This window comes from Ambystoma mexicanum, chromosome 1p (assembly GCF_040938575.1).
Source record: "Ambystoma mexicanum isolate Mex_15411 chromosome 1p, UKY_AmexF1_1, whole genome shotgun sequence".
In the NCBI taxonomy this organism is placed as follows: Eukaryota; Metazoa; Chordata; class Amphibia; order Caudata; family Ambystomatidae; genus Ambystoma; species Ambystoma mexicanum.
In genome coordinates, this window is record NC_090921.1 from 510,730,075 (window position 1) to 510,755,559 (window position 25,485).

At 46.5% G+C, this 25,485-nt stretch overlaps 1 protein-coding gene across 2 annotated transcripts in view; it reads left to right on the plus strand.

The window, feature by feature from the left end:
• STAP2 (signal transducing adaptor family member 2) overlaps positions 1-25,485 on the plus strand; it is a 226,550-nt gene that overhangs the window by 154,926 nt on the left and 46,139 nt on the right. For both annotated transcript variants that reach the window (XM_069649377.1, XM_069649378.1), the window contains exons 6-11: positions 1,475-1,606; positions 3,361-3,430; positions 7,054-7,156; positions 12,674-12,760; positions 16,031-16,138; positions 21,267-21,434. In XM_069649377.1, coding sequence (XP_069505478.1) covers positions 1,475-1,606; positions 3,361-3,430; positions 7,054-7,156; positions 12,674-12,760; positions 16,031-16,138; positions 21,267-21,434 — 668 coding nt within the window. The remainder of the gene's footprint in view (positions 1-1,474; positions 1,607-3,360; positions 3,431-7,053; positions 7,157-12,673; positions 12,761-16,030; positions 16,139-21,266; positions 21,435-25,485) is intronic.

The following is a 25,485-nucleotide window of genomic DNA, read 5'->3' on the forward strand; positions in this document are numbered from 1 at the left end:
AGTATTGTCAGTATCTGAGTGACCGCTTAGCCTAAAGGATCCACGACGGAGAGAAGTGGGACCATAGAGACGATAAAGACAATAGGGGAAAGCGGGGATCCCCGAGGACTCCACACACAAGCTCTCCTTATGAGGGAAGAGGAATTTGCCCAAAGTCACTGCCTATGATCTATTGCCGAATAAGGAGTTGAACCAGTGAAGGGCAAAGGGGCTAACCTAGGTGAACCCCAATAACCGTAATCACAAGATGGAAACATTCATGGTGTTGAAAGTTGAAAACATTTCTATCAAAACATGGAGACCGGTAGCCTCCCCTGCCCCCACCCCCATGACCACATCAGTGATAGGCAGCATGTTTTCCCAGAGTTCTAAGAGGGTAGATTCAATGTTGTGTTGGGGGCTCGAGTGGGTGTTCAGAAAGTTCCTGAGCAAGAAGACTACAATTCTTTCAAGTACTTTGATAAATGTGGGAAGGGCTGTGATGGGCCCAGCATTTTAAAGCACAATGGGATTGATATTCGGTTCTTTCAACAGAGTTTTTATAAGAACATGATGGGATCTGTGGTGTACTCTATGGGATAGGCTGGGAAGCACATGCTTTGGTTGTCTGGGCTGGAATAGGGCCTATCAGCCATTCTGTAGGATTGATTTTCAGCAGGAGAGTCAGAATAAGGTAGAGGAGGCTGGAGGTGATATCGCTGACAGGTTAGGGGGTGATTTATTTGGGGTTGCACACTGCTTATCAATCACTATGATGCTATTCCCTATGATCTGTACCTAATTGATAAAACGCTGAAAGCTTAATGCACAATTCACGAGACTCTGGAACCTCCTCCCCATCAACACGAGACTCGCCCCTTAGCTTCTACATTTTAGGAAGGAGCTCCAGACCCCCCTCTTCAATTAATGGCTCATCCCTAACGCCTAGGTTCACACACACACTCCCCATCCTACCAGTGACTGGGACATCTTCTCCTCGCCCCCTGATTGCTTGTAATCTCCTGACGTCTCCTGCTCCTGTTGTTAGCTTCCTGCTCCCTTGCATCACTGCTGCCCTGACTGCGCATTTCCTTTGATGACTTGTGCTCCGCTCTTCCCCAAAGCTAGGTCAGCCCTAATTAATACCTTACTTAATAAGAATAGTAATGAAAGAGACAGGTGAGAGGAGAGGATGGTCCAGGTTACTGCATATATATTGTGGCTAAACACTTATATTGTTATGTAATGATGTTGGCTTTGTATTCAGTATGCAGAGTGCGTAGACACAGTTGAGGATGGTTCAAGCTTTATAAAATAAAATGTGCAAGGAATAAATAAATAAAATAAAATAGAAGTTGCATCCTTACCTCTTTTAGCACCAAATAACCAAAAGAGGTTAACTTGAGTGTGTTCTCTGGGGCTGGGCCTCCCTAAAGCACATGGTAGCAGTTGTTTCTTGTGTGAACTCTGTGCCTATTCTGTCCCCTGTGTGCAGCTGCTTCCATAAGGTGTCCCGGCTGGAAGCCCAGGAACTCTTGGAGAACCATCCGGACTGTGGTAACCTCATCATACGCCCCAGCCAGGACAGCAGTGGTGTTTCGGTCACCACCTGCCAGAAATGTAACGGGTAAGAGGGGGGCATCGCAGTGGCGGAGAGAAAGGTGTGTGAAAGGGATATCTACTCAGCTATGTGGCAATGCCGGCTGCATCAGGCTAGGTCTGACCAGTGACCATAGAGTCGCATGGTGCATGCCCAGCTCTTTGCAGTGGCTTCACTCTGGCTTGATGTCAGCACAGCTCCCTGACAGTAGCCCTGGTTTGGGGGGAATCCTGCCTTGCTTTTCCACCAGTGTTGGCTGAGGCCTAACTTCTTTCTGGTGTCCAGTGTCCAGAGTGTGGTACGAGGTACGGTTAGCTTTCTGCGAGTGGTCAAAGCTTGGTGTGAAGGGTATGCTGCACCCAATTTGCACCTGCTGTGTGGGGGGTGGCCTGTTCAGCTCCATTTGAGCTACCATGGCATGGGTTACTGTTCCTGGTTTACGGTCTACAAGGGCTTGCAATGTGGGTTGAAACCTGCTTGTGTTGACAATATTTTATTTTTAATTTTTTTATTTAATTGTTTGCTTGATTGGCGCTTATACAATAAGAAAATACAGTTACAAAGTGCCCAAATATGGTGTCGGCTCCTTGACAGTGTCCATGGTGTGGGCGTTAAGCTTGTTATTGATCTTAGAGCAGAAAAGCAAGTGTCAGAGGAAGGGTTTGCACAAGTGTTGATGATTGGGATGAGGTCTGGCATTAAGTGGAGGATCAGCGCAAGTCCTTCTGTCGGGTTGCTGATTGTCACTGTAGGTGTTGATGTTGACCCAGGGAGATTGCTGTGGCTCAGAATTCATGCACATGGGGGACTCTGGGGCCTGATCTCTACTTATTGGGGGTTATATAAGTACTTGTACGGGGCCTGTTTGGCAGCTCAACGATGCTCGACGTCCTCCTATAGGGCTCAATTGGTCATGAGGTCTGTCCCTCAGAGAGGAGGCCATGAGCCGTACAGACCTTCCCGGAGTGTCTGTGGTTCTTATGCCCATATGGGTGTTCCATGGATCCTGGTAACTGTCCCAGGAGGTTATTATTGGTTGTACTATCAGCTCATGGGTTTGTATAGACCCTGATATCCACTCTTGAGGGGTCTGCAAGGGTCTGGACATGTGACCTTGTGAAATCGCCATTCGTCTTTCCTTCTGCCCACAGGGTTCAGTAAGTCCTGCTTTCTCCCTGAAGAAGGGGAAGTTGGTGAATGTGGAATGGTGTATCACTGGAGGTCCCTAGAGGCCCTTCTGTCTGTCCTGGGGAGCATATATCTACGCTGGGATCTACCATGAAAGTTGCTAATTGCCTCAGTGTCTGATGTCCTAGTTCCTGCTCCTTTGACAGTCCCTTTGGGGTTGGATGTCTCCTCCCAGGGTCTTTGTGTAGGCCCAGGTGTCTGCTCTGTGGCGTCTGACATCCGTCTAAGAGCTTCCAATAGGTTCTCTGCAGGAACGTTTGGCTGCAGGAAATGTGTAACACCAGCCTCAGTGGGAGGCTCCTGTTGCTCTATAAAGTACATCTAACATATATGTGTTGTGCGCCAGGATGTCTGCAGTATTGATAGGGTGGGAAAGGAGGATCAGGCAGTGTTAAATAGTGGCCTTTCAGAGATATAGCTTAACCTTTGACCCAGCTCCTCTAATTCAAGATTGCAATTTGTCTCTTTGTTGCCACTTTGCAACTTTGTATAGCACTCTGCAATCTTGCATTTCCTCTTCATGGCTATTACATTTTTTAAATAATCGACATTATGCCCACATCTGCATAAGCCTATTCTGTTTTTTATTTCAGTGTCAATGTGATAAGACACTACAGAGTGAGGCATCACCGAGGGATGTATGTCATTGAGGTGGACCAGGCGGTAAGAACGTTTCCCTCAAACTGTTGTACCCTCTTTCTTCTCTTTCCCCTTTGCCTGCCTCCCTGTCCTTTGCTCTCTCATTCCATCCTGCCCTTCATTTCATTATTCTCAATTCTCCCCCTGCCCCGACACTCCTTCGCTCCAGGTTTGGTCCACCCTTTTTATTGACCATTGACCAATGTTCACACTGTGTCTCCTTTTCTCACTACTCCTTTTCTATCTCATCAGACCATCCTCTTCGTCTAATCTAATTCAAGATTGTACTCCTTCCAGCTCTCTGGTCCCCTATTGCCATACCCTCAAATATGCCATTGCAGGAAGTATCCACCGTAATTTTCTGGCATTGGGACATCTTGTGAGTGCTAGAATTGGGGGTATTGTAGGCAGGTCACATGATCAAATCGATCAGCAGATCCCTCTGTAGCACCCAAATTATATCCAGAATGAGTGTGAACAGGATTAGAGGTGCTTTATGCCGCTAGACAGACTGGGACGGGAACAAATAAAAGAGAAGTATTTAATCGCTACAGTTCTACAGTTTGCTGAACAAGGAGAACAATCTTCCTCCATCAGCTTATTTTGCACCAAATTCTATGCTGATCAGATCCTCAATAATTTGTAGGCCATAGTTGCTTCGAGCATCAGTAGCAGCAATCCCCCACCCCAGGATGGAAGAAGTAGTAGTTAATCCAAATGACATACCCTCAGTCTCAGACTCAAGTTCAAGTGCAGCCAATGTCTCAAGAAAGCGCAGGCATCTTAGATCCCTGCAACCGGAGAGACACAGAGCTCTGGAAATGTATGTCGGGCAACTTGTAATCTAAAAGGAAGATGTTTACATTCATGGACTACCTTTGTAGGCAGCCTCGATGGGACCACTGCCTCTTACCGCATGCTCCTTCAGGATCTGAGCACCACCAGAAGGTCTACTAATGGGCAAATGAATGAGGTAAAACTAAATGATCGGGTTCCACGTTCTCAACAGACGCTCAACGTGAAAAGACACCAACTCCAACCAGAACAGCTCACCAGTTAAGGAGACACACTGGTCACCAACAGTGAACTCATTACTGTCAATTAATTTAGCATCAGTTCTTATGAAGTGAAACTAGAAATATTGAAGACAGGTTTTAGTATACAAAGCTAACAGAAGCTCCACCAAAACATCTCAATAAGGCTAATGGATCCTACCTTCAGCACTTCAAAATCAGAAAATTCAATATAAATCCGTCTCAACAATGTTGAAACTCCATCTAAAAACATACTGAAGATAGAGAGTCGTCAAAAGTGGGATTTATAGAGTTTCCAAATACGTCATACTTAACAATAGATTGGAGAAAAGTTTGTGTTAGTTAGTTGATTACACCTTCCTAATTACATGGCCAACTGTTCCCCAACCTATAACAAATTGGCAGCTTTGCAACAATACCATGCCCAATGTTTCTCTGAGGAGACATACACTTTTAGATGTATTCTCCTGAGCCGAGTTGCAGATTTTCTCTTGCAGCACGTTGTTGTTCGCATAGCTACCCGAGTTAGCAAGGTTGAAAAAACCTACACAATTGATGGTTGTTTTATGTATGTAAAAACACCCGTCATGTAGGAAACTAGACCTATCAGTCATCTTGGAGGTCAGTTTGTGGCCAGTCATCCATTTGTAATCTGCGTGAATGCATTTGCGAATGTAACTAAAACGGCTAAATCAGAGCTACCTATGTGAGCAGAACAGGCCATTCTATCAATTCATTCAGACCTGTCAAATGACTGCTAAGAAGCAACCTGCACATTTGTTCTTTTCTAGTCAAATGATGGTCAAAGTCTATCAACCGTCCATTGTTCTGCAATTCCCTGTCTCCACAAAATGTTGGACTAAAGGCAGTGTACATTCCTTGGTTGTATATGTGCATTTTGAAGATGATCAATAACCTCTTGTACTTGACTGTGGTGGTCGCAGGGAGCCAGTGAAGGTGTCTGAGATATTTACAAATAGATAGATGTGCTCTGAACTTTTTGGTTCAGATGGATTGGATGGTTGATTTGATAAGGGGGAGAGGACTTGCATTGATGGAGCTACTGTAGTCGAACATGGAGTTGACAAGAGTTCTCACTACACTGGGGTAATTTTCGTGTGGTATGCAAGGGAGAATACAGCTGGAAGAGGAGTGTTTGGGACAGCACTGATTTTGCAATGAAGACTCGTGTTGGCATTCAACAAAACATCTTGGTTGCATACTATGTGTTTAAAGTTGACTGGTTCTCTGAAGAACCTGGGAGGAGGGCAGATGGTGTCCATTTGCTTATGGAGATGCTTAGGCCTCTAGAAGTATTTTGATTATGTGTCTGTTGAGCTTTAGATAGTTTCTACTCAATCAAAGTTCAATGCCAAGCAGCGCCTTTGAGAGGGCAGTGAATTGATCCACTTCACCCGATACACCAAGGTAGATCTGCATATCATCAGCAAATGAGCAAAAGGGAGATGATGGAGCCTTACAAGATTTAATAGCGGCTTGATGTCGAAAAATCTTGGGAAGGAGTGGCAACTGCGCAGGTGCTGGTTGATGAAATGAAGTTGCATGGTCGTGGGAGATGATGGAGTGGATGATTTTAAAGAGCTTTCAGGGTGGTTGATAGCCTCTCTGAATTTGGTGGCGCAGAATACCTTTTGCGGCAACCAGCACCGTTTGGTAGGTCGTAAGAGCATCAAATAGATATCTTTTGCTAGAGGGAACTTTGTTCTTGTGCCAGACCATTTCTAGGGTACATTTCTTTCTAAGGAATTTAAGAGAGCCTATGGACGAACGTTTGGTGGGCGGGACGCATAATTCGATGGTCTGGTTGATTGCCTGAAAGAGCGAGTGCAGTATCCCAGTCATTAGAAAATATGTGTTTTTCTGAACACCGCACTGTCATTTATCACTTAATGAGCTGAGTAAAGGTTACAGAAGCGCTACAATCTTGTCAAAAAGGGGTCCACACAGAGCTCAGAACCTCCGTGGCACCTCAGAGCGAGCCCCCATCATTGCAGCGTGATATAAAGCTCAGCTCAGGTACACAGACACATGTGAGTTTTGAACCAACTGGAGCCTCATTGCCCAAACCTTTCGCCAGCACAAGTTAAAACATATTTTTCAATGTATCTTTGCATCGGAATGCTTGCACTAGGAGATATATTGCCGCAGTAGACATATGCATTGAAAGAATGCGTATTGTGTACAAGGGCACTTTTTGCCCTAGAGCTAATACTGTGAGTAATTTCATTGGTGGGACATTTCTGTAATGAGGCCTCTGATATTCACTTCAACAAATTGCACTATGCAGCCAGACTGCAAAAGGCATACACCTCTCTTCTCTTGTTCTCTCTTTTGCTCTCTTGCAATCCTGCCTGTCTTCCACTCATTCTCTTGGTGTGGCTTCTTATATCTCATCCTTTCGCTCTTCTCCTTTAAGCTTTGTTTGTTTTTTTAGCCTTGTCTCTCTAGCTACCGGATCCTTGTCTATTCTTGCAGTTGCATCTCTCTTCCACCACCCACCCCGAACCTCCATATACAAAACACATTTTCATCTGTTCACAGATTTACACCACCTGCACGAAATTAAGTCAGTGCTTTTTCCCCCCTGACCAGGTTACGTGCAAGTCACTCATTGATGTCATGAACTACTTTGTGGAAAAGACCAACAAGGCCCTGACGCCCTTCATCATGATGACCGACTACGAAGAAACTTTGAGTAAGTCTGCATCGTTCAAGGGGCGTGAGAACAAGGACTAAAGTCTGAACTGTGCACAGGTGTGTGATAGGCTAAAATGAGGACACAGAGTTTCTCATTAGCAAGTCGCGACTGTGTGCTGATGTTTTCAGGTGTGACCTGAGAACAGAGATGGTCTCATTAGTAAGTCTGCATTATGCCTGGGGGGGAGGGGGAGTTGTGGGTGGGACATGAGAGCAGGAGTTGTGTTATTTGTGAGTCTGCACAGTGCATAGGTGTGTGATGGGGTGAAGTGAGGACACATTATACCATTAGCAATTTGGTATGGTGCCCTGATGTGTGCAGATCTGACATGGGAAGTCTCAGAATTGACAGGAGTGTCTCAATAATTAGCAAACACTGTGCACCCGTAGGTGTGTAGGCATGGCACGAGGACAAGGGCTTTTTCGTTAGTAGTTTTTCACTGGTATGGGATGGGCTGAAATGGGGGTACGGTCTCTTTAGTAATGATTGACTATGTACACCTGTATAGCTTGCCAGTAGATCTCAGCCACTACTGTAGAGTTCCATAAAGCTCTGGGATGACAATAAATGGCTCAGCAGGGAGCTGACTAGTGTTCCAAAATGGATACCTTGCAACATCTCTGATGTATGTGTTCTGTAAAACCCTATGAGGACTCGACCTCGAGGAAGGCCGTACATCTTGTGGTATGGCAAAGAGCCTGGATCTCCACAATGTAGCATAGAAAGTCAAAGGGTTTCATGTGACCCAGCTCACCATTCAGGCTTTCGAAACCCAGAACTTGTCCCTTCTCTTTGTTAATGGCACTCATCAAAAGGAAGATAATTCTGAAACGGTACAGGAGAAAATCCCAAGATACAGACACAAAGGGAGCTAATATTTCTCCCAAATGATCAACTTCAAGAAATATTAATATGGGATAAAACGATAAGCAAGATGGTCTTGCACCTGCAATACACTCTCTAAAGAAGAGTGCATCATCATGCTTCAAGACTCAAGCTCATACGTGTGACCAGTGTCATGGAAAATGACGCGGCGCCTATAGTGAAGAGAATAAAAATTAGAGATCACATAACAACGGCAAGAAAATCTCTGCACTGGCTAATAGTAGAGGATAGAGTGAATTTCAAGTCTATGACCATTATACACAGGGGCCTGTTTGGAGATGGTGCCCTCTACCTTAAGAATCAATTCGTAAGATACACGCCTCTGAGACAGCTACGCTCAGCAGACAAAGGATTGCTTAACGTGCCAAGATATAAGCTTAAGGTAGTTATGGGCAGATCCTTTGCATTTCGTGCTGCGCAACAGTGGAATAAACTTCCACTTACTCTGCGGCTGGAAGAGAATTACCATACATTCAGGAAAAGCCTGCTGAAGACGTGTCTGTTTAAGTGATTGCACCCAGGTAGGAAACTGAGAGCCTCTGTTGGTATTACTAACAATGTCCCTTGTAGATCTAGTCTCTGTTGTATGTGACATGAGCCCTGATCCCTGCGGGCTGCCGGTGCTATATAAGTATACATAACATAACATAACAAGCGTGCACAGAAGTGAACAGGCGGGACTGGGACACTATAGAATATTGCATCTAGATAGGGAAAAACAACATAAAACGCAGCCCCCACAGACCGTAATCAGGGCACCCAAAAGCAGACATTTAGAAAAAATGTGAATGACTTGTCAATGACCCCCATCTTTTATTTGCAGTCTACACTATAATTGCAATAAGATCTTTCCAATTTTGTTTGTACGCAAGGGCCAGACCAAATGCCAAAACAAATCTTCAAGCCGGGTGTTCCCTGCCCCTCCTTTGTGAGTTAGAATTGTAAGAATACAAAGCTTCCTGCTGCATTGGAAGAAAAGCACATCGACCTTTGGATTCTTGAGACATTCTCCAGCTTCCAGATGAAATTCAACGCAGAGCCAATCAAATCCTGCTACTCTCTAGGTATTTTTGCCCTAGGAGGAAACCTCCTTGGTGGACCAGGAAATGCCAACAGAAAAAAGCAAATCTCTCGCTCTGACCAAATGAGGTAGGTTTTTTAGAAAATGTTCTTCTGTTTAGGAAGAAAGAATCAAAGCTCCAAGTGAGGTCTACAGCGAAAATACATCTCATCCCTCTGAAATTCTAGGGTAGTTTTCGAATTTCAAGATGGAGCCGATTTACCTACTCTATTATCTTATCGTAGTGGACGATATAACTGGATGGTGAAGACAAATATTTCCCAACCTTTCCTCCATATTTTGTTTTCTTCATACAAGAGGTATCAGGGCCTCCTTCTTCAATGGTATTTCCATTATTGCCGAATGACTACTGAGGTTTAAAGGACATGCACCCATCAAGAAATCAATTCCAAAAGGTATTAATTCTAGTAAACTACAAAAAGTGGGTTTCTATCCTGAAACAATGAGAGGCCATTTTTGGCTTCAAGGAGTTTGTCCTCTATCTTTCTATGGTCAAGAATTATTCTATTTTCATTGACACTTAGCCTGTACTGTCCATAGGCTCTGTTTCCCTAATCTACTTAGTAAGGATGTTGGGACTTTTAAGTTTTGCAACCCATGCAATATTTTCTGTCACCCTCTACTACTGGGCCCTTAAGAGAAGGGACAGCCGTCATCTTTGAGCGGAATGTCCTCTACCCGCAGTTTAACCCTCAATGATAGGCCCAAAGAGCTGGGGTGCAACAAGGATGCCTGGAATGGCAAAGCCATTTACATGCAAATGCCTGATTTCATTAGAAACAAGCAAGTCAAGATAGTGATCCAGCGGCTGGTAAATAGTAATATATAATTAAAATTGAATTATTGATGGTTGTTTTGCAGGCAAGAGCCTGGATAAAGGTCAATTATCCTCAGCGTCAACATTGTCTCTGCTATATATACATATTGCTATATAAATCACAGAGTAGTTACCATATCCAAAACATTGCCGGGAAAAAAGAATCTCACAAGGTTGCATTTGTTTGGGGTCTTTTGAATAGGTGCAGAATTGTACTCTATATCTTTAAAGCACATAAGTGCTTTAAAACCTTTGCAGTCCTTTATAAAGTCAGCCTTGAGGTGGAGGATCAGAGGAAGGAAGTTATATGGGAAAGAGCATTGAGAGGGGACAGGTCATCCCCACCAAACGTTTTGCACCTCCCCAACATGAGCATTGCTGTATGCTTGTAGGCTGCCCCTAAGCGGATGATAGGGTGATATGACATCATGGGTTGTCTTACACAGTCAGGGCTGCTGGCAAGCAGAGCTTTATGTGAAAGACAGAGAGCTAGTAATTCAACTCCCTGTTGGGCCAGCAGCCAATTGAACAACTTCAATGTTGCTGGGATGTGAGCCGAGCGTAACCAGGTGCAGAGTTCTGTGTTCATTGGAGTTTGCTTAAGATTCTTGCAGGGAGGCCTCCATGCAGGTTGTTGCAGGAGTCCAACATGGAGATGATGATTCCGAGGAGGAGTGAAACCTGTTCTGCCAGAGAGGTAGGGGCATGGTCCCTGTGAAGAAGCAGAGGTGGAAGAACAAGCTCGTTGTTACCTTGGTAACCTGCAGGATGAAACACATCCATATGTTAAGGGTGAACATGCTTTCCTTGTAGCCATTAGGTGCTCAGAGTTGAGTGGTGGGTACGATTATCTTTGCGACTGATGCGTAACGATTATTCACCAATGAGACCTTTCAGCTGCAACGAGGGACAGGAAGTGGCAGAGAGAGACATACTTGGCAGAGTTCCTTCCAGGCTACCAGAAGATACTGATGCCATTACCTCCCTGGAAGAACGCCAGGAAGAGGAATCCTGAATGGGGAGGATTGTCCTCTAAAGAACGATTACCAGAACACTAACAAGTTCATTCCTGTAGATCCTTCCAAAGTAAAACAGAACACGGGAGGGCTGGTGTTTAAGCTTGGGGGGGCTGGTTCACCTGAACTTGCCTGAGAAGAAACCCTTGCCTCACATGGGAGAGTATGCCAGGTCAGGCTCCGGACCAAGCTTAAAATATATCCAGATCTAGGGTGATGTCTGAATGTCACAGGACTTCACTACCTGGCAAGGCAGCAGCTACTCTGCTAAGGGGTTCCAAATCTTTCGGTCTTCCTAGCAACATATTCTGAAGGTCAACTTGCCGCAAGTGTAGGGTGTGTGGGCTGCAACATCAAGGACAAGGCTTCAAGCAGCTGAGTTGCAGAGAACATGTGGGACAAGGATTTGAAAGAAAGATATACTGAATATTTAAAAGCGAGTCAATATATATGTGAAAAAGCAAAGAAGGACCTCTCTGTTTCATCTTCCGGCTCTGGACTTGCTTCTTTTATGCGACTGGGAGCCTGCGAGATAAGCAGAACAGGGTTAGCAGGAGGGAGAGGCTATTTAATTCCTAAGGGAATGCAATTTACTTAAGAAAAACACCTTGTGGGGCATTTGGGTTTGCATTCCCAAGGTCCCGAGGGTTATTGGCACATTGCGCCAGCAGCAATAGAGTTTTTGGAGTTGGGTTGGTGCAATAAAAACATGTTAGCTTACAAATAAGTAAAAAACACAAAATGTGTCATTAGATAAAATGTGGGCTCATTTCATAATGTTTCAATAACTAGGTTGTCTTTGTTAGCTAAGAATATTAATCGTAAACTTCATTGAACTACAACAGTTTTAGAATGAGCTTGTTTTATTGGCAATGCTATAGTTAATGTTCTTTCTTTACAAAAGTGTAAACAGTGTTCCATTATTTGAGCTTTCATTTTGTTGTATTAAATTAGGTTAGAATGTATTGTTCAAAGAAACGTTGCTGGGATATAGCATTGCTGTTTCTTGAATACCAGGAAATGGTTTCTGTTGGATCCCTGGATGCTTCTGAAGTCAGAATGCCTAAAAGGCAGCCAACACTTAAGCGTTTCTACCCTCTCCGGTGGCCTGGATCGGGTGGTATTGGCCCGGGGCCCCAATTAAAGGGCTGAGTGTAGCAAGGGCGTTTAACAGGTGCCCCGAGCCGATAACACCCGATGCGGCATGCCGGAGAGGTGCTATTCACACCCTAGGTTGCCTATCCGGTAAGTGAGAACAAAGTATTTTGTTTGAATGGACAGGATACCTTGCGGCGTCCTGTTCATTCAAACGAAATGCTCACTAAATATGGCTTCCATGGATCTGGCTCTTCCATTTCCATGGCGGCCACCGAGGATACCATGAGGAAACCGCAGCAGTGGCGTGTGCCACCACCGTGCTAAGCAGGTAAGTGGGTGGGATGAGACAAGTAAATAAAAAAGAAAGGAAGGGAAGGGAGGGTGGGGGAAGATGACGGATGGGGGAAGCAGCCATCAGGTTGTTCGGAACACGGGCTTATATCGGTAGATACAGCCCGCGATCCGAGCATTCTGATTGGTTGCACATCCGTTCCGGGTGCTAATAGTAGTTATTGAATGCATTACAAACATTCTGATTCGCTGAGAGGTGAATAATCACTTCTGCGTGCCTTTGTCAGATCTTATCTAATACAATTACTTGTGCTTCTTTGGTATAGATTTTATACCCATAAAAGAAGAAAATGGAGAAAGTATCATAAGGCATCCTGGTAGCTTGAGAGGTTCCAGCCCGCCAGATCCAAGAGGTAACTGCAAAAGCTCTTAGTTTGGTGACTCTTCCAGTTTCACTCCTCAACTGTTGATCAACATTTCTCACCTCTGCATGCCGGTCTATTGAGCCACAGTAAAATGATGCCAGTCTGTCCCTGCATGCAGAAGGACATACATCTGGCCCGTCTGTCACTACCTACCCTATTTACTCGCACATTAACCTGCACCTTCCACAATGTCTAATGAACACACCCGGCATAGGGAGCTCAGGCTGCACGTCCTCATTATAGAAGGCTAAGCGTTACCATACATTGAAAGCCTAGTTCCCAGTAAGGTACCACCACATCTAGTCAAGCACTAAAAGTCAAGCGAAACATGTCATGGAACAATCTCTTCACAGTAACCTTTTTGACATCAAGGTGCCAAGCCTTTTCTTATGTAACTGTACCAGTTTGCCCACACCATTCCCTTACCTTTTGATACCAACAACATTCACCATTGTAGACAGTCCATTCTTGACTATGTCACTCTTGGCACAGGCTTGGCAGTCACAGAATAAACATTCTGGAGTGTGCCCTGTGGTACCGCATAGAGACACCTGGTCAAATAAGTAACCTAGCTTACAGGATTGACCAAGCACACTGCTGAACCCCCACATGCATCCAGCATTACATTGTGCTCTAACTTACAATTCCTACCAATTGCTGGTAGCCCTCTCCATCACGTGCGGAGTCACTTCAGCACTGTGCTGCACACAAAGTGATGAAAGATGTGCACCCAAGCATTTTATTGGCTCACATCGAGAAAGGATGGAAATAAGGTGAGAGCAAATCAAATGGGAATACACCTTTGGAAAGTGAGCAAGGTTTATTGAAATGCACCCTGGCTGTCTTGCTGCAATATCCTGAAAGAGGGGCCATTAAACATTTAGGGCCTGATTCATGAAAGTGTTTTATAATGCTACAATTCCATAGGAAAACGTTCCATGAATCAGGCCCTTAATTTCATGATTAACTCGTTGCTGCGATGTTGTGTATGGAATAGGCGATGTGTAGGAGTAATCATTCGAGCTTTGGTAGGTAATTAGAGACTGCCAGCAAAAGACAACAGCGTTATATAATGGGTTTTCTGTGGTATCAATCAGGCCTCGTGGAAGCAAGTGCACACTGCTGGAACCCTGTGACATTACTCAGGCATTGCTGTGGGTCACCTCACACTGCTGCAACCTGTTACACTGATAGCCCGCTGCTCAGAGGAAGCTCACACTTGTGGGATGTTGTGGGTGTGAGCAGGCATGCTGGGTAGGAGGCCACAGAGCTCTGCTTTGTTGTATTGATCAGGCATTGCTGTGGGTCACCTCACACTGCTGCAACCTGTTACACTGATAGCCCGCTGCTCAGAGGAAGCTCACACTTGTGGGATGTTGTGGGAGTGAGCAGGCATGCTGGGTAGGAGGCCACACAGCTCTGCTTTGTTGTATTGATCAGGCATTGTTGTGGGTCACCTCACACTGCTGCAACCTGTTACACTGATAGCCTGCTGCTCAGAGGAAGCTCACACTTGTGGGATGTTGTGGGAGTGAGCAGGCATGCTGGGTAGGAGGCCACACAGCTCTGCTTTGTTGTATTGATCAAGCATTGTTGTGGGTCACCTCACACTGCTGCAACCTGTTACACTGATAGCCCGCTGCTCAGAGGAAGCTCACACTTGTGGAATGCTGTGGGTGTGAGCAGGCATGCTGGGTAGGAGGCCACACAGCTCTGCTTTGTTGTATTGATCAGGCATTGTTGTGGGTCACTTCACACTGCTGCAACCTGTTACACTGATAGCCTGCTGCTCAGAGGAAGCTCACAGTTGTGGAATGCTGTGGGTGTGAGCAGGCATGCTGGGTAGGAGGCCACACAGCTCTGCTTTGTTGTATTGATCAGGCATTGCTGTGGGTCACCTCACACTGCTGCAACCTGTTACACTGATAGCCCGCTGCTCAGAGGAAGCTCACACTTGTGGGATGTTGTGGGAGTGAACAGGCATGCTGGGTAGGAGGCCACACAGCTCTGCTTTGTTGTATTGATCAAGCATTGCTGTGGGTCACCTCACACTGCTGCAACCTGTTACACTGATAGCCTGCTGCTCAGAGGAAGCTCACACTTGTGGAATGTTGAGGGAGTGAGCAGGCATGCTGGGTAGGAGGCCACACAGCTCTGCTTTTGTTGTATTGATCAGGCATTGCTGTGGGTCACCTCACACTGCTGCAACCTGTTACACTGATAGCCTGCTGCTCAGAGGAAGCTCACAGTTGTGGAATGCTGTGGGTGTGAGCAGGCATGCTGGGTAGGAGGCCACACAGCTCTGCTTTTGTTGTATTGATCAGGCATTGCTGTGGGTCACCTCACACTGCTGCAACCTGTTACACTGATAGCCTGCTGCCCAGAGGAAGCTCACACTTGTGGGATGTTGAGGGAGTGAACAGGCATGGTGGGTAGACGTCGATGGGTCATGTTTGTTTGTAACGTGCAGGGTGGGGAAGGGGGAGGGTGATCACACTGATCATCCTTTTTCTAGGAGGAAGCACATATTTCTGTAGCCCTGCAGCATTGATTGGATGCCTGTTGAGGACATTCACACTGCTATTGTCCTTTGGTATTTTTAAGGCACTGCCGTGAGTTTGCTGTTTGCATAAATTGTACTCCAAGTGTAGTAATGTGTTCTAAATGTCGCCGGATTAGGACTCGGTATAAACCAGCACTGCAGTGAAATGTCGGCCAGGGTCATACAGAACCCCCGTTAGAACCAGCTGTAAAACACTGTGGAGTCAGGTTTGGCTTTCCGTCCATGAGCACTGGGTGTGGGCAAGGCTCGGTATTGTAAGGGACATATTGAGGAACCCTTTATCTATTCTCTATTTAGTGGGTTTTATGGAGCGCTCTGTCAACACAAAGTAGTTTCATGATCAAGGCCCCGAGGCCAGAGAAGGGAAACAAATACAAGTCGGAAGCTTTGCGAAAGCACCGACATTTGAGTTTAGCACCCGGAAGTGAAAGGAGTGGCACTAGAGCACATTTCTAATGGAAGTGGTATCTGGGAAAGTTGAGGTGCAAACGGCACGATGAGCAGAAGAGGGGGCCTAGTCATGTTAATGAAGAAGGGGGTCGATTAAGGGCTGGATTTGTGCAGTACGTTCATGTTCTGAAAGGCTCCATGTTTGAATGGACAGAATTGTATGCCATGACCTAATCTGGAGGCAGAACTCCAATGCGTTTCACTTTGTTTGCCCAGTTTCATTTGGTTGTGTTCTGTTTATTAAGGAGCCACCCGGCTTGGACATGGTAGCCTGCAGCCTCCCCCAATCCCTTCGGGCCCGCCACCAGAAGATGAAGATGAGGACGACGAGCAGATCTACATGAATGATGATGGTAAGCAAGAGTAGAGCAGTGTCATCATGGTTGCCATCTCTACCTCCATGCACCCGCATACGAAACCTTGCAAAGCACAACAGCAACACATCCCAGATTCTGAGGGAAAGTCACTGGGCAATGTCTATTTTAAAGAGAAGACTTGGAGGAACTACACATGCGATTGCACAGGACAAATACACAATCGGCATTAAGAAGTTGTCCTCAGAGAGCAGAAGTTGGCAGAGGTGGTTTGGTGAATTACACATGGGAGCCTCACGTGCGACTCCTATTAGTGTCTGAACGGGGGATCCTAAAGACTGAGGTCTTTTGTGACACAGACCTTTTCTTGTTGAGGATCTGTGGTTTGGGTTGAGTAGATCTGAATCCCACAGACAGGTTCGATGTCTTAATATCCCCGCAAAAATATCGCCATACAAAAATATCGCCATATTTTTGAGGTGATATTAAGCCATGGAACCTGCGGGGGACACCCCCGCAACCCTCATATTTTTTAAAAGGGAGCGGGGGACACCCCCGCAACCCCTGGTCCCATTTACCCCATAAATTACCAATAATATCTTCTATGGCCGTACCCCACGACCACATATATGGCGATATTATTGGTGGGGATAATATTACCTGATACCCACAGACAGTGGGTTTCAGGATGAGCATTGTTGTGACATCACAGCTTCATATCAGGCCGGCTATGTTTGGACCCAGTGATTGGGGGTCATGCTGGGCCTGCCTTGGAGCCTGCAGGTGGGGGGGGGGGGGTCTTGGGCATGGTTTGGAGCCTAGAGTTGCAGTTGGGGCTGGACATGGGTTGGAATCTGCAGGTGTGGCTTAGACTGACCATGGCGTGCACCCTGCAGGTGTGGGGCAGGCTGTGCATGGTGTGGAGCCTGCAGCTTGGGGCCAGGCAGAGCATGGTATGGGTCCTGCTTATTGGGTCAGGTTTGGCATGGTTTAATCCTGCATATTGGGGTCAAGCCGGGCATTGTTTGAGTACATTCTGGGCCTGGGTTAACCTTGCATGGTTTGACTCTACTAGGGATGGTGTGAGCATGCAGATGGAAGTAGTCTGGGTATTCCTTTGGACTTTCAGGTTGGGCCGGACTAAAAAATGCTTGTACCCAGCTGGCCTAAACTTTGTACGACATGATTTGGAGCTTGCACGCAGAGATTAGGCTGGGCACGCTAGGGAGGTAGGGCATGGCTAGCAAGCTGTAGGCTGGAGTAGGGAATGGCATTTTGGAATCCTGTAGTAGGTTTTGCTAAGTGCAGCTTGCATCTTTCAGGTGAAGGCATGATGTTAATCTGAGAGGCCAGTGGAGTGGGTGGCTGGGAATCATTTTACCCATGCACGTGTTTCCTTTTCTGAGGAGGTGACGCATAATGGCTCTCATTTGGACCTGGACCGTGCAAGTGGGGGCCATGTTTTGTGCTATGACAGAGCATACGTGTAATATAACATAGGTTCGATTATACATCTGGAGACCAGGTTTCTAACAGATTGGATCCTGCATGTGGAGTCATTTGAGCTTGGCTGAACCTTGAAAATGGGTGCAGGTTGGGTATAGTTTGAACCGACAGCTATGATGTCATGTTGCTAGTTGATAGACCCTAGGTGTTCGTGGGAAGTCATGGCTTGTATGTTGCAGATAGAGGACTCTGGCGATTGAAGATGTGGTGCACATGGTTTGCACCCTGAAGGAGGGATTCATGCTTGTCATGGTTTATACCCTGCATATTGGGGTCACATTAGCCATGGTTTGTACTCTGCATGTTGGAGTAACACTGGTTGCAGTGTTTACTTTGCATGCTGGAGTCACACTGACCATGGTTTGCACTCTTCATGTTGGAGTCACACTGGCCATGGCTTGTACTCTGCATGTTGGAGTCACACTGGTTACGGTTTGCACTCTGCATTTTGGAGTCACACTGGCCATGGTTTGCACTCTGTATGTATGTTGAAGTCACAATGGCCATGGTTTATTCTCTGCATGCTGGAGTCACACCGACCATGGTTTGTACTCTGCATGCTGGAGTCACACTGGCCATGGTGTGTATTCTGCATGTTGGAGGTACACTGGCTATGGTTTGTACTCTGCATGTTGGAGTCACACTGGTTGCAGTGTTTACTTTGCATGCTGGAGTCACACTGACCATGGTGTGTACTCTGCATGCTGGAGTCACACTGGTTACGGTGTCACACTGACCATGGGTTGTACTCTGCATGTTGGAGTCACACTGGTTACGGTTTGCACTCTGCATCTTGGAGTCACACTGGCCATGGTTTGCATTCTTCATGTTGGAGTCACACTGGCCATGGCTTGTACTCTGCATGTTGGAGTCGCACTGGTTACGGTTTGCACTCTGTATGTATGTTGAAGTCACAATGGCCATGGTTTATTCTCTGCATGCTGGAGTCACACCGACCATGGTTTGTACTCTGCATGCTGGAGTCACACTGGCCATGGTGTGTATTCTGCATGTTGGAGGTACACTGGCTATGGTTTGTACTCTGCATGTTGGAGTCACACTGGTTACGGGTTGCACTCAGTATGTTGGAGTCACACTGGCCATGGTTTGTACTCTGCATGTTGGAGTCGCACTGGTTACGGTTTGCACTCTGTATGTATGTTGAAAGTCACAATGGCCATGGTTTATGTTGAATGTCTGCATGTTGGAGTCACACTGGTTATGGTGTTTACTTTGCATGCTGGAGTCACACTGACCATGGTTTGTACTCTGCATGCTGGAGTCACACTGGCCATGGTTTGTACTCTGCATATTGGAGTCAAATTGGCCATGGTTTGTACTCTTCATGTTGGAGTCACACTGACCATGGTGTGTACTCTGCATGTTGCAGGTAAACTGGCCATGGTTTTTACTCTGCATGTTGGAGTCACACTGGTTACGGGTTGCACTCAGTATGTTGGAGTCACACTGGCCATGGTTTGCACTCTGCATGTTGGAGTGAAACTGGTTACGGTTTGCACTCTGCATGTTGGAGTCACACTGGCCATGGTTTGCACTCTTCATGTGGGAGTGACACTGGTTACGGTTTGCACTCTGCATGTTGGAGTCACAGTGGCCAGGGTTTGCACTCTGCATGTGGGAGTCACACTGGCCATGGTTTGTACTCTTCATGTTGACGTCACACTGGCCATGGTTTGCACTCTTCATGTGGGAGTCACACTAGTTACGGGTTGTACTCTGCATGTTGGAGTCACACTGGTTACGGTTTGCACTCTGCAAGTTGGAGTCACACAGGCCATGGTGTGCACTCTTCATGTTGAAGTCACACTGGCCATTGTTTGCACTCTTCATGTGGGAGTCACACTAGTTACGGGTTGTACTCTGCATGTTGGAGTCACACTGGCTACGGTTTGCACTCTGCATGTTGGAGTCACACTGGTTACGATGTGCACTCTGCATGTTGGCGTCACACTGGCCATGATATGCACTCTTCATTTGGGAGTCACATTAGTTACGGGTTGTACTCTGCATGTTGGAGTCACACTGGTTACGGTTTGCACTCTGCATGTTGGAGTCACACTGGTTACGGTTTGCACTATGCATGTTGGAGTCACCATGGTTATGATTTGCACTCTGCATGTTGGCGTCACACTGGCCATGGTTTGCACTCTTCATGTTGGAGTGACACTAGTTACGGGTTGTACTCTGCATGTTGGAGTCACACTGGTTACGGTTTGCACTCTGCATGTTGGCGTCACACTGGCCATGATATGCACTCTTCATGTGGGAGTGACACTAGTTACGGGTTGTACTCTGCATGTTGGAGTCACACTGGTTACGGGTTGTACTCTGCATGTTGGAGTCACACTAGCCATGGTTTGCACTCTTCATGTTGGAGTGACACTAGTTACGGGTTTTGATCTTGCTTGTTGGAGGTTAGCCCTGCTGTGGTGTTTATCCTGCGGTTGGAATTTAGACCAGGCATTTTTTGATACCTGCAACCAGTCATGTAGATGATCTTGGTTTAAACCGTGCCAAGTTGTCCTGATTAGCTGAACCCTGTTGGCGAGGTTCACGCTGCTCATGCGTGGGCATGATTTGGGACCTGCATATGGTGTAGTTTGATCAGCCTGCGGATGCTGGTCACCTGTGTGGGGACTTGGCATGTTTTGTACCCTGTAGGTGGGTGTCATGCTGGCAATGGGATCTACCCTGCAGGTGAGGTTCTGACCGGGCATGCTTTATTTTGGGTGGATTGCGACGGGTATGGTGTGGAAACTAAAGGTGGCCGACAGAATGGGCCTGACCTTTGCCTGAAGGGAGGCTCAGGCTTGGGGCGGTTTTGAACCTGCAGGTGGGGTTCAGGCTGGAACCAATAGTGCGCGTCATCATATTCGGCAACACTATACAATGCCAACAGAGATTGCACCCAGTAGTTCCTGTACGCTATAACATGCTTTTAAATGTCCTTCGCCGTCAAAGACCATGAAACATAACACAGTTACATAGGAAATGTATTAGATTGTACATTTATCTACCGAAATATACAGTTTATATGACGTGTGATTTGTTTGCCTTGTACATTCACGTGATCCTGGCTCCAGGCATGGACATATACGTGCAGATCTGGTTTATGTCTTGCACATACACGTGTAAAACAGGATTATGGTGCATGCATACTGTGCATGGCTCGTGCATACAGGTGTGTAGCCATAGTATGACTTGTACACAAGTGTGCAGATATTTTATAGCTTCTGCATATAGGTGCGAAGCTGAGTTAGGTTTCTATTTAGAAATGAATAATTAGCTTATAGTTTGCATATACAGCTGTTTTAGTCTTGTACATGCAAGTACAACGCTAGCTCATGGCTTGTACATACATGTCTGATACTGGAGGTGTCTCTTCCATAAAGGTGTTAAGATGGCTTGCACATATAGGTGTGTAGCTATTAGTGTGTGACATTTACATACACATGTGTAGCTGTTTTAGTTTTGTAGATACAGTATGACGCCCTTTTACTGATGGTGCATACACACAGATGTGAAACTGTTTTCTGGCTGGAACATGCAGGTGATACAGGTGATGCTCATGTAGAGCGTTTTGGAAACATATCACAAAACACCAGGAGTTAATCAATTTCCCCTTTGGTTTTGAACTCAGCGGTTGCCTCTGCGAGGAATCCATCACTCGGCTCGCAAGAAGCTTGGACTAAATCGAGGGCCCAACCTGTGGCCCCTCGCAACCCTACATCCCAACCTGTGGCCCCTCGCAACTCTACATCCCAACCAGTGGCCCCTCGCAAATCTACATCCCTAACCGATCATACAGGTAAGAGCGGCTAGACATATTTCTGAGTATCGTTCCTTACTGCGCATGGCGCAACTATTTGTAAAAAAAAACGTTTTTTGTGTGCATCTAATTATTGAGGGAACAAGGTGTTTCAACCAGAAACACTTACAACAGAAGCAACAGTACAGGGGGCAATCCAGAAACAGTTGCATCACAGAAGAGGGATTTAGCACTGGCGTTTGGGCATGTAAGGCAGAGATAACGGTCAGGCCAAGGTGCCGCGCAAGGGCGGCTGGGGGGCTCTAGCCCCGGGTCTTTTGGTTGTAGCCCCGGATAGAAGCTCCCGACAGTCCCGATATTAGCGTAGCCCCGGATCTTTTACAAACCTAGCAACACAGGAAAAGACAGACAACATACAGTAGTCTGATGTCTTGCATATCACCCTGGGACTGCTTCAGAGCGCCACAAAAGCAGAATGCCCAACGCACAGGATATCCAGCAATGGTGTGAGCTCACCTGAGGGAATCGAGCAGTAGCTGCTACGCACACAGCGATAGCCGAGATACGGAAAGAACTTGCCTCCAGTACATTCACTCATACCAAGTCCACCCACTGCCCCACCCTCCCAAGCACACGTGCAGACAGCAGTGAGTTTGGGGGAGGGAGTTTCCTATAGTGGCGACGCCCAGCAACATCCCTCCCTCGAGCCTATTGTAGTAGCTGGTCGTACCTTGTTTTGAAGAATAGGGCCATGGGTTCATTATATGAAGTTTGACTTGCAAGCGATCTGTCTTCACTAATCAGAATAACCCAACGTTATACTCCCATAACTAAAAGCTGATTTTGTACACTCAATCGTTACCTGGCTGTTTTCGCTGCATTTTCCGTGAAGTTCAATTTAGGGGAGCAACCCCACCCCCCCATCTCCAGCTCCCATCCCCCCACTCATCCCTCACCACCCCACTAACCTGTCACCCTAAAAAACAAAATGAAAAACGTACCCAAACAGTGGTTTCTCCTAATACGATGGAACGGCCGAGACGAGGTGAGCAGATACCCTGCCAGAGTCTACAATAAGGCAGATTTAGACAGCCAAATGTGCATCAGTTTTTGGAGGTGGAAATGAATACATGTCTTAACCACATGTTTTGACCATCCGCCATAGAGCCTTATTTCGGTGCGGGGACCATTGATTAGTTCACTATTTAAAGCCCTACTTAAAAGTTACATTTTTGACATTTAAAACACTATTTCTGGATTCCAAGATGGCCGTCGCACCCGGAGGACGTGCGTGCGGGGTGCTTCGTCACAAGAGGCGAGAATAAAGGCAGCTCCCCCCCTAACAGCACTCGTGAACTGCAGATCCAGCTTGGGGAGAACCCAGACTTATGGGCACGGCCACTCACCTACACCAGCATCGCGGCAGTGAGCGGCGCCCGCATCGTGGCAAGCTCGGCCCGGATGAGGGTGTGGCTAGCAGGTCCGAGAAGCAGACCAAGAAGCCTGCGCAACCACAGACTGTCCCTTGCCTCCAGAGCTCACGCATATAGTAGGTGCACGGTAATGAGGGGGCTCAGGGCATGTAAACTGCTCCATCTCGATAAGGCGTTGCTTGCCCTGGAGCTTGGGTGAATTTTTCTGTTTTCCATACTGGGGACCTCTGATACAGATTCAAAATGGGGATGGGGGGGAACAAGCAAACCACTTAGGACTGGCCTGTTCAATGCTTAGCACTACATAAAGGATAGCAGGAACGATAATAAAAGAGTCTACCTCTGGTAAAAAGAGACAGCTGCAATTCAACCGGCAAGATTTCTGGATGATATCCAAAGAGGTAACGCACCAGCTGCCCTCCTGCCTGCTGTGGTTCGGGGTTGGCCTATCTAATAACTGCAGACTGATCCCTAAATTTAAAAGATTTTCTATCGACCAAATTGGGATTTGGAGGCATAGTATCCAGCGCATCACATGCCGAGAGGCAGAAAAAAGTACACTCACGCAGGAAGCGCTAAAACCCCTCAAACCACAAAAAATCCCCTACAAAGACTGTGGGCACTGGGCCAGGGGACGCCTACATCTGGAAATACACCAACGGCTAACTTAGGCGAGGAGGTCAGCAACCCTGAGACAGAAATGGCTACCCCCAAGGAAGATTGCCTCATTCCAGGCACAGTTTTCTGCCTTCTCTGCCGAGATAAGTCAATCTTTATCTGATTTCAGTAAAGACATAACTTCCCTAGGGGAGTGGGTGGACTCCAATGAGCGGCGATCCAGGAATTGAAACGGGAAAGCAAGCAGTGCGATATCACTCTAGAGGATCTGGCCAGGCTCACACGCAACTTAGAAATGCAGTGTGAAGACCTTGAGAATAGATCGAGACGCTCTAATGTATGGATAAGAAACCTTCCGGGATCAATATTGGATGCTGATTCGAAGGAAGCAGTCATCCACATTTTTGCGGATTTAATTGCAGGGGATGAGACGATCTCGGTTCCGCTCGACCAGATTCATAGACCAGGCCCGAAAAGAAATGAACCAGGAGCTCGCCCACGGGATGTCCTGGCAGCCTGCACATCATTTCCTCTAAAAGAACCGATTCTTAGGAAGGCACAGGATGCGTCTCCAGTCACCTTCAATGGGGACGAGATACAACTTTTCCTAAACATCTCCCAAATTACCCTCCAAAAATGGCGGGAGATGCAGACAGTCATAAGAACATTGCAGTCTCAAGGAATTAAGTATAAATGGACTTTCCCATTTGGAGTTGTCTTTTCCTTGGAAGATAGACAGCATAGGATTACTTTCCGAGAAGTCGGTATGGCTTTGCTACATATCGAAGAGGATTTCTCTGAAGGTCCATTTACGGCTGTGAACGCTGCTATAGATCGCCTGTCACAACAACCTAAGCCTTGGGAGTGGTTGACTGCAACTTGACGCGGGAGGAAAGACAGGGAAAAACTTCAAGAGGACTGAAAGGCACGCCTACTTCAAAGACATTGGAATAAAGACAGGCAGATGGAAATATCCTTTTGAAAATGGACATCGACCAAGACCTGACTGGATGCTCATAGCAGAGATGGAGCACATCATCTCAGAACTAATCTGTTCAGGTAACAGATGGGGTACTCAGATACCTCGCAGGTTGCTCTGGGGTGAAAGTTGACTCACGGCTGGGGGGTCTGTATCCCGAGTTTTGTTAGGTACCATGGATCACACCAGGGGACATTGTTTGGGGAATTTGTTGGGGTAGCTGGGGTTATGGAGGGCTGGCGGGGTGGGTCAGGGTAGGTAATGGGGGGGTTCATAAAGCATGGTATATGAGAGGAAAGTCAAGGATTGCAAGGTCTGACTGTTGGGATAACAATTTTATATTTGATAACTGTTGATTTAATTCGAGTGCTTAACATTGAACATTAGGGGTCTCAATGCGCCAGCGAAGCGCAGGAAACTGGATCCCTCTTGGGGTGCTACCAACTGGACTTTGTGGCGCTCCAAGAGACACATATCTCTCTGGAAGACAGACAAACTCAAACTGCGAGGATACCCGGTAATATTACAAGCAAACGCAGTAGGGAAGGTGGCTGGGGTATGGATAGCATTGGGGCCAGGTCCTCACATTAAGGTACAGCAAACAAAAACCTACAAAGAGGGGGCTGCTAGGTCTTCAGAAATTTGACACTAGGTTGAAAGAAAATAATGGTGGCTTCAATTTATGCTCCAAACTCAGGCCAGGAAGGCTTTCTAAAATCAACTCTCACATTACTGGAAGCTTTTAGTGAAGGGGAAATAATTCTCTTAGGGGATTTTAACATGGCCTGGGTTTCTTTATGGGACCAGAGTGTAGTAACCCACTTCATGCAACCTCCGGCATCAAACATGTTGAAACAAAAATGTGCAGCTTAACTTTGGTAGATGTGTGGCCAACACTCATGGGCTCTGAAAAAGGATATACCTTTTATTCTCATGTACATAGGTCTTTCTCTCACATTGATTACGCGTGGGTCTCGAAATCACTTTTGGGTATGGTCACCCAGATAACTTGTCAGGCAATTATTCTCTCGGACCATGCATCTCTTCTCATAGATTTGAA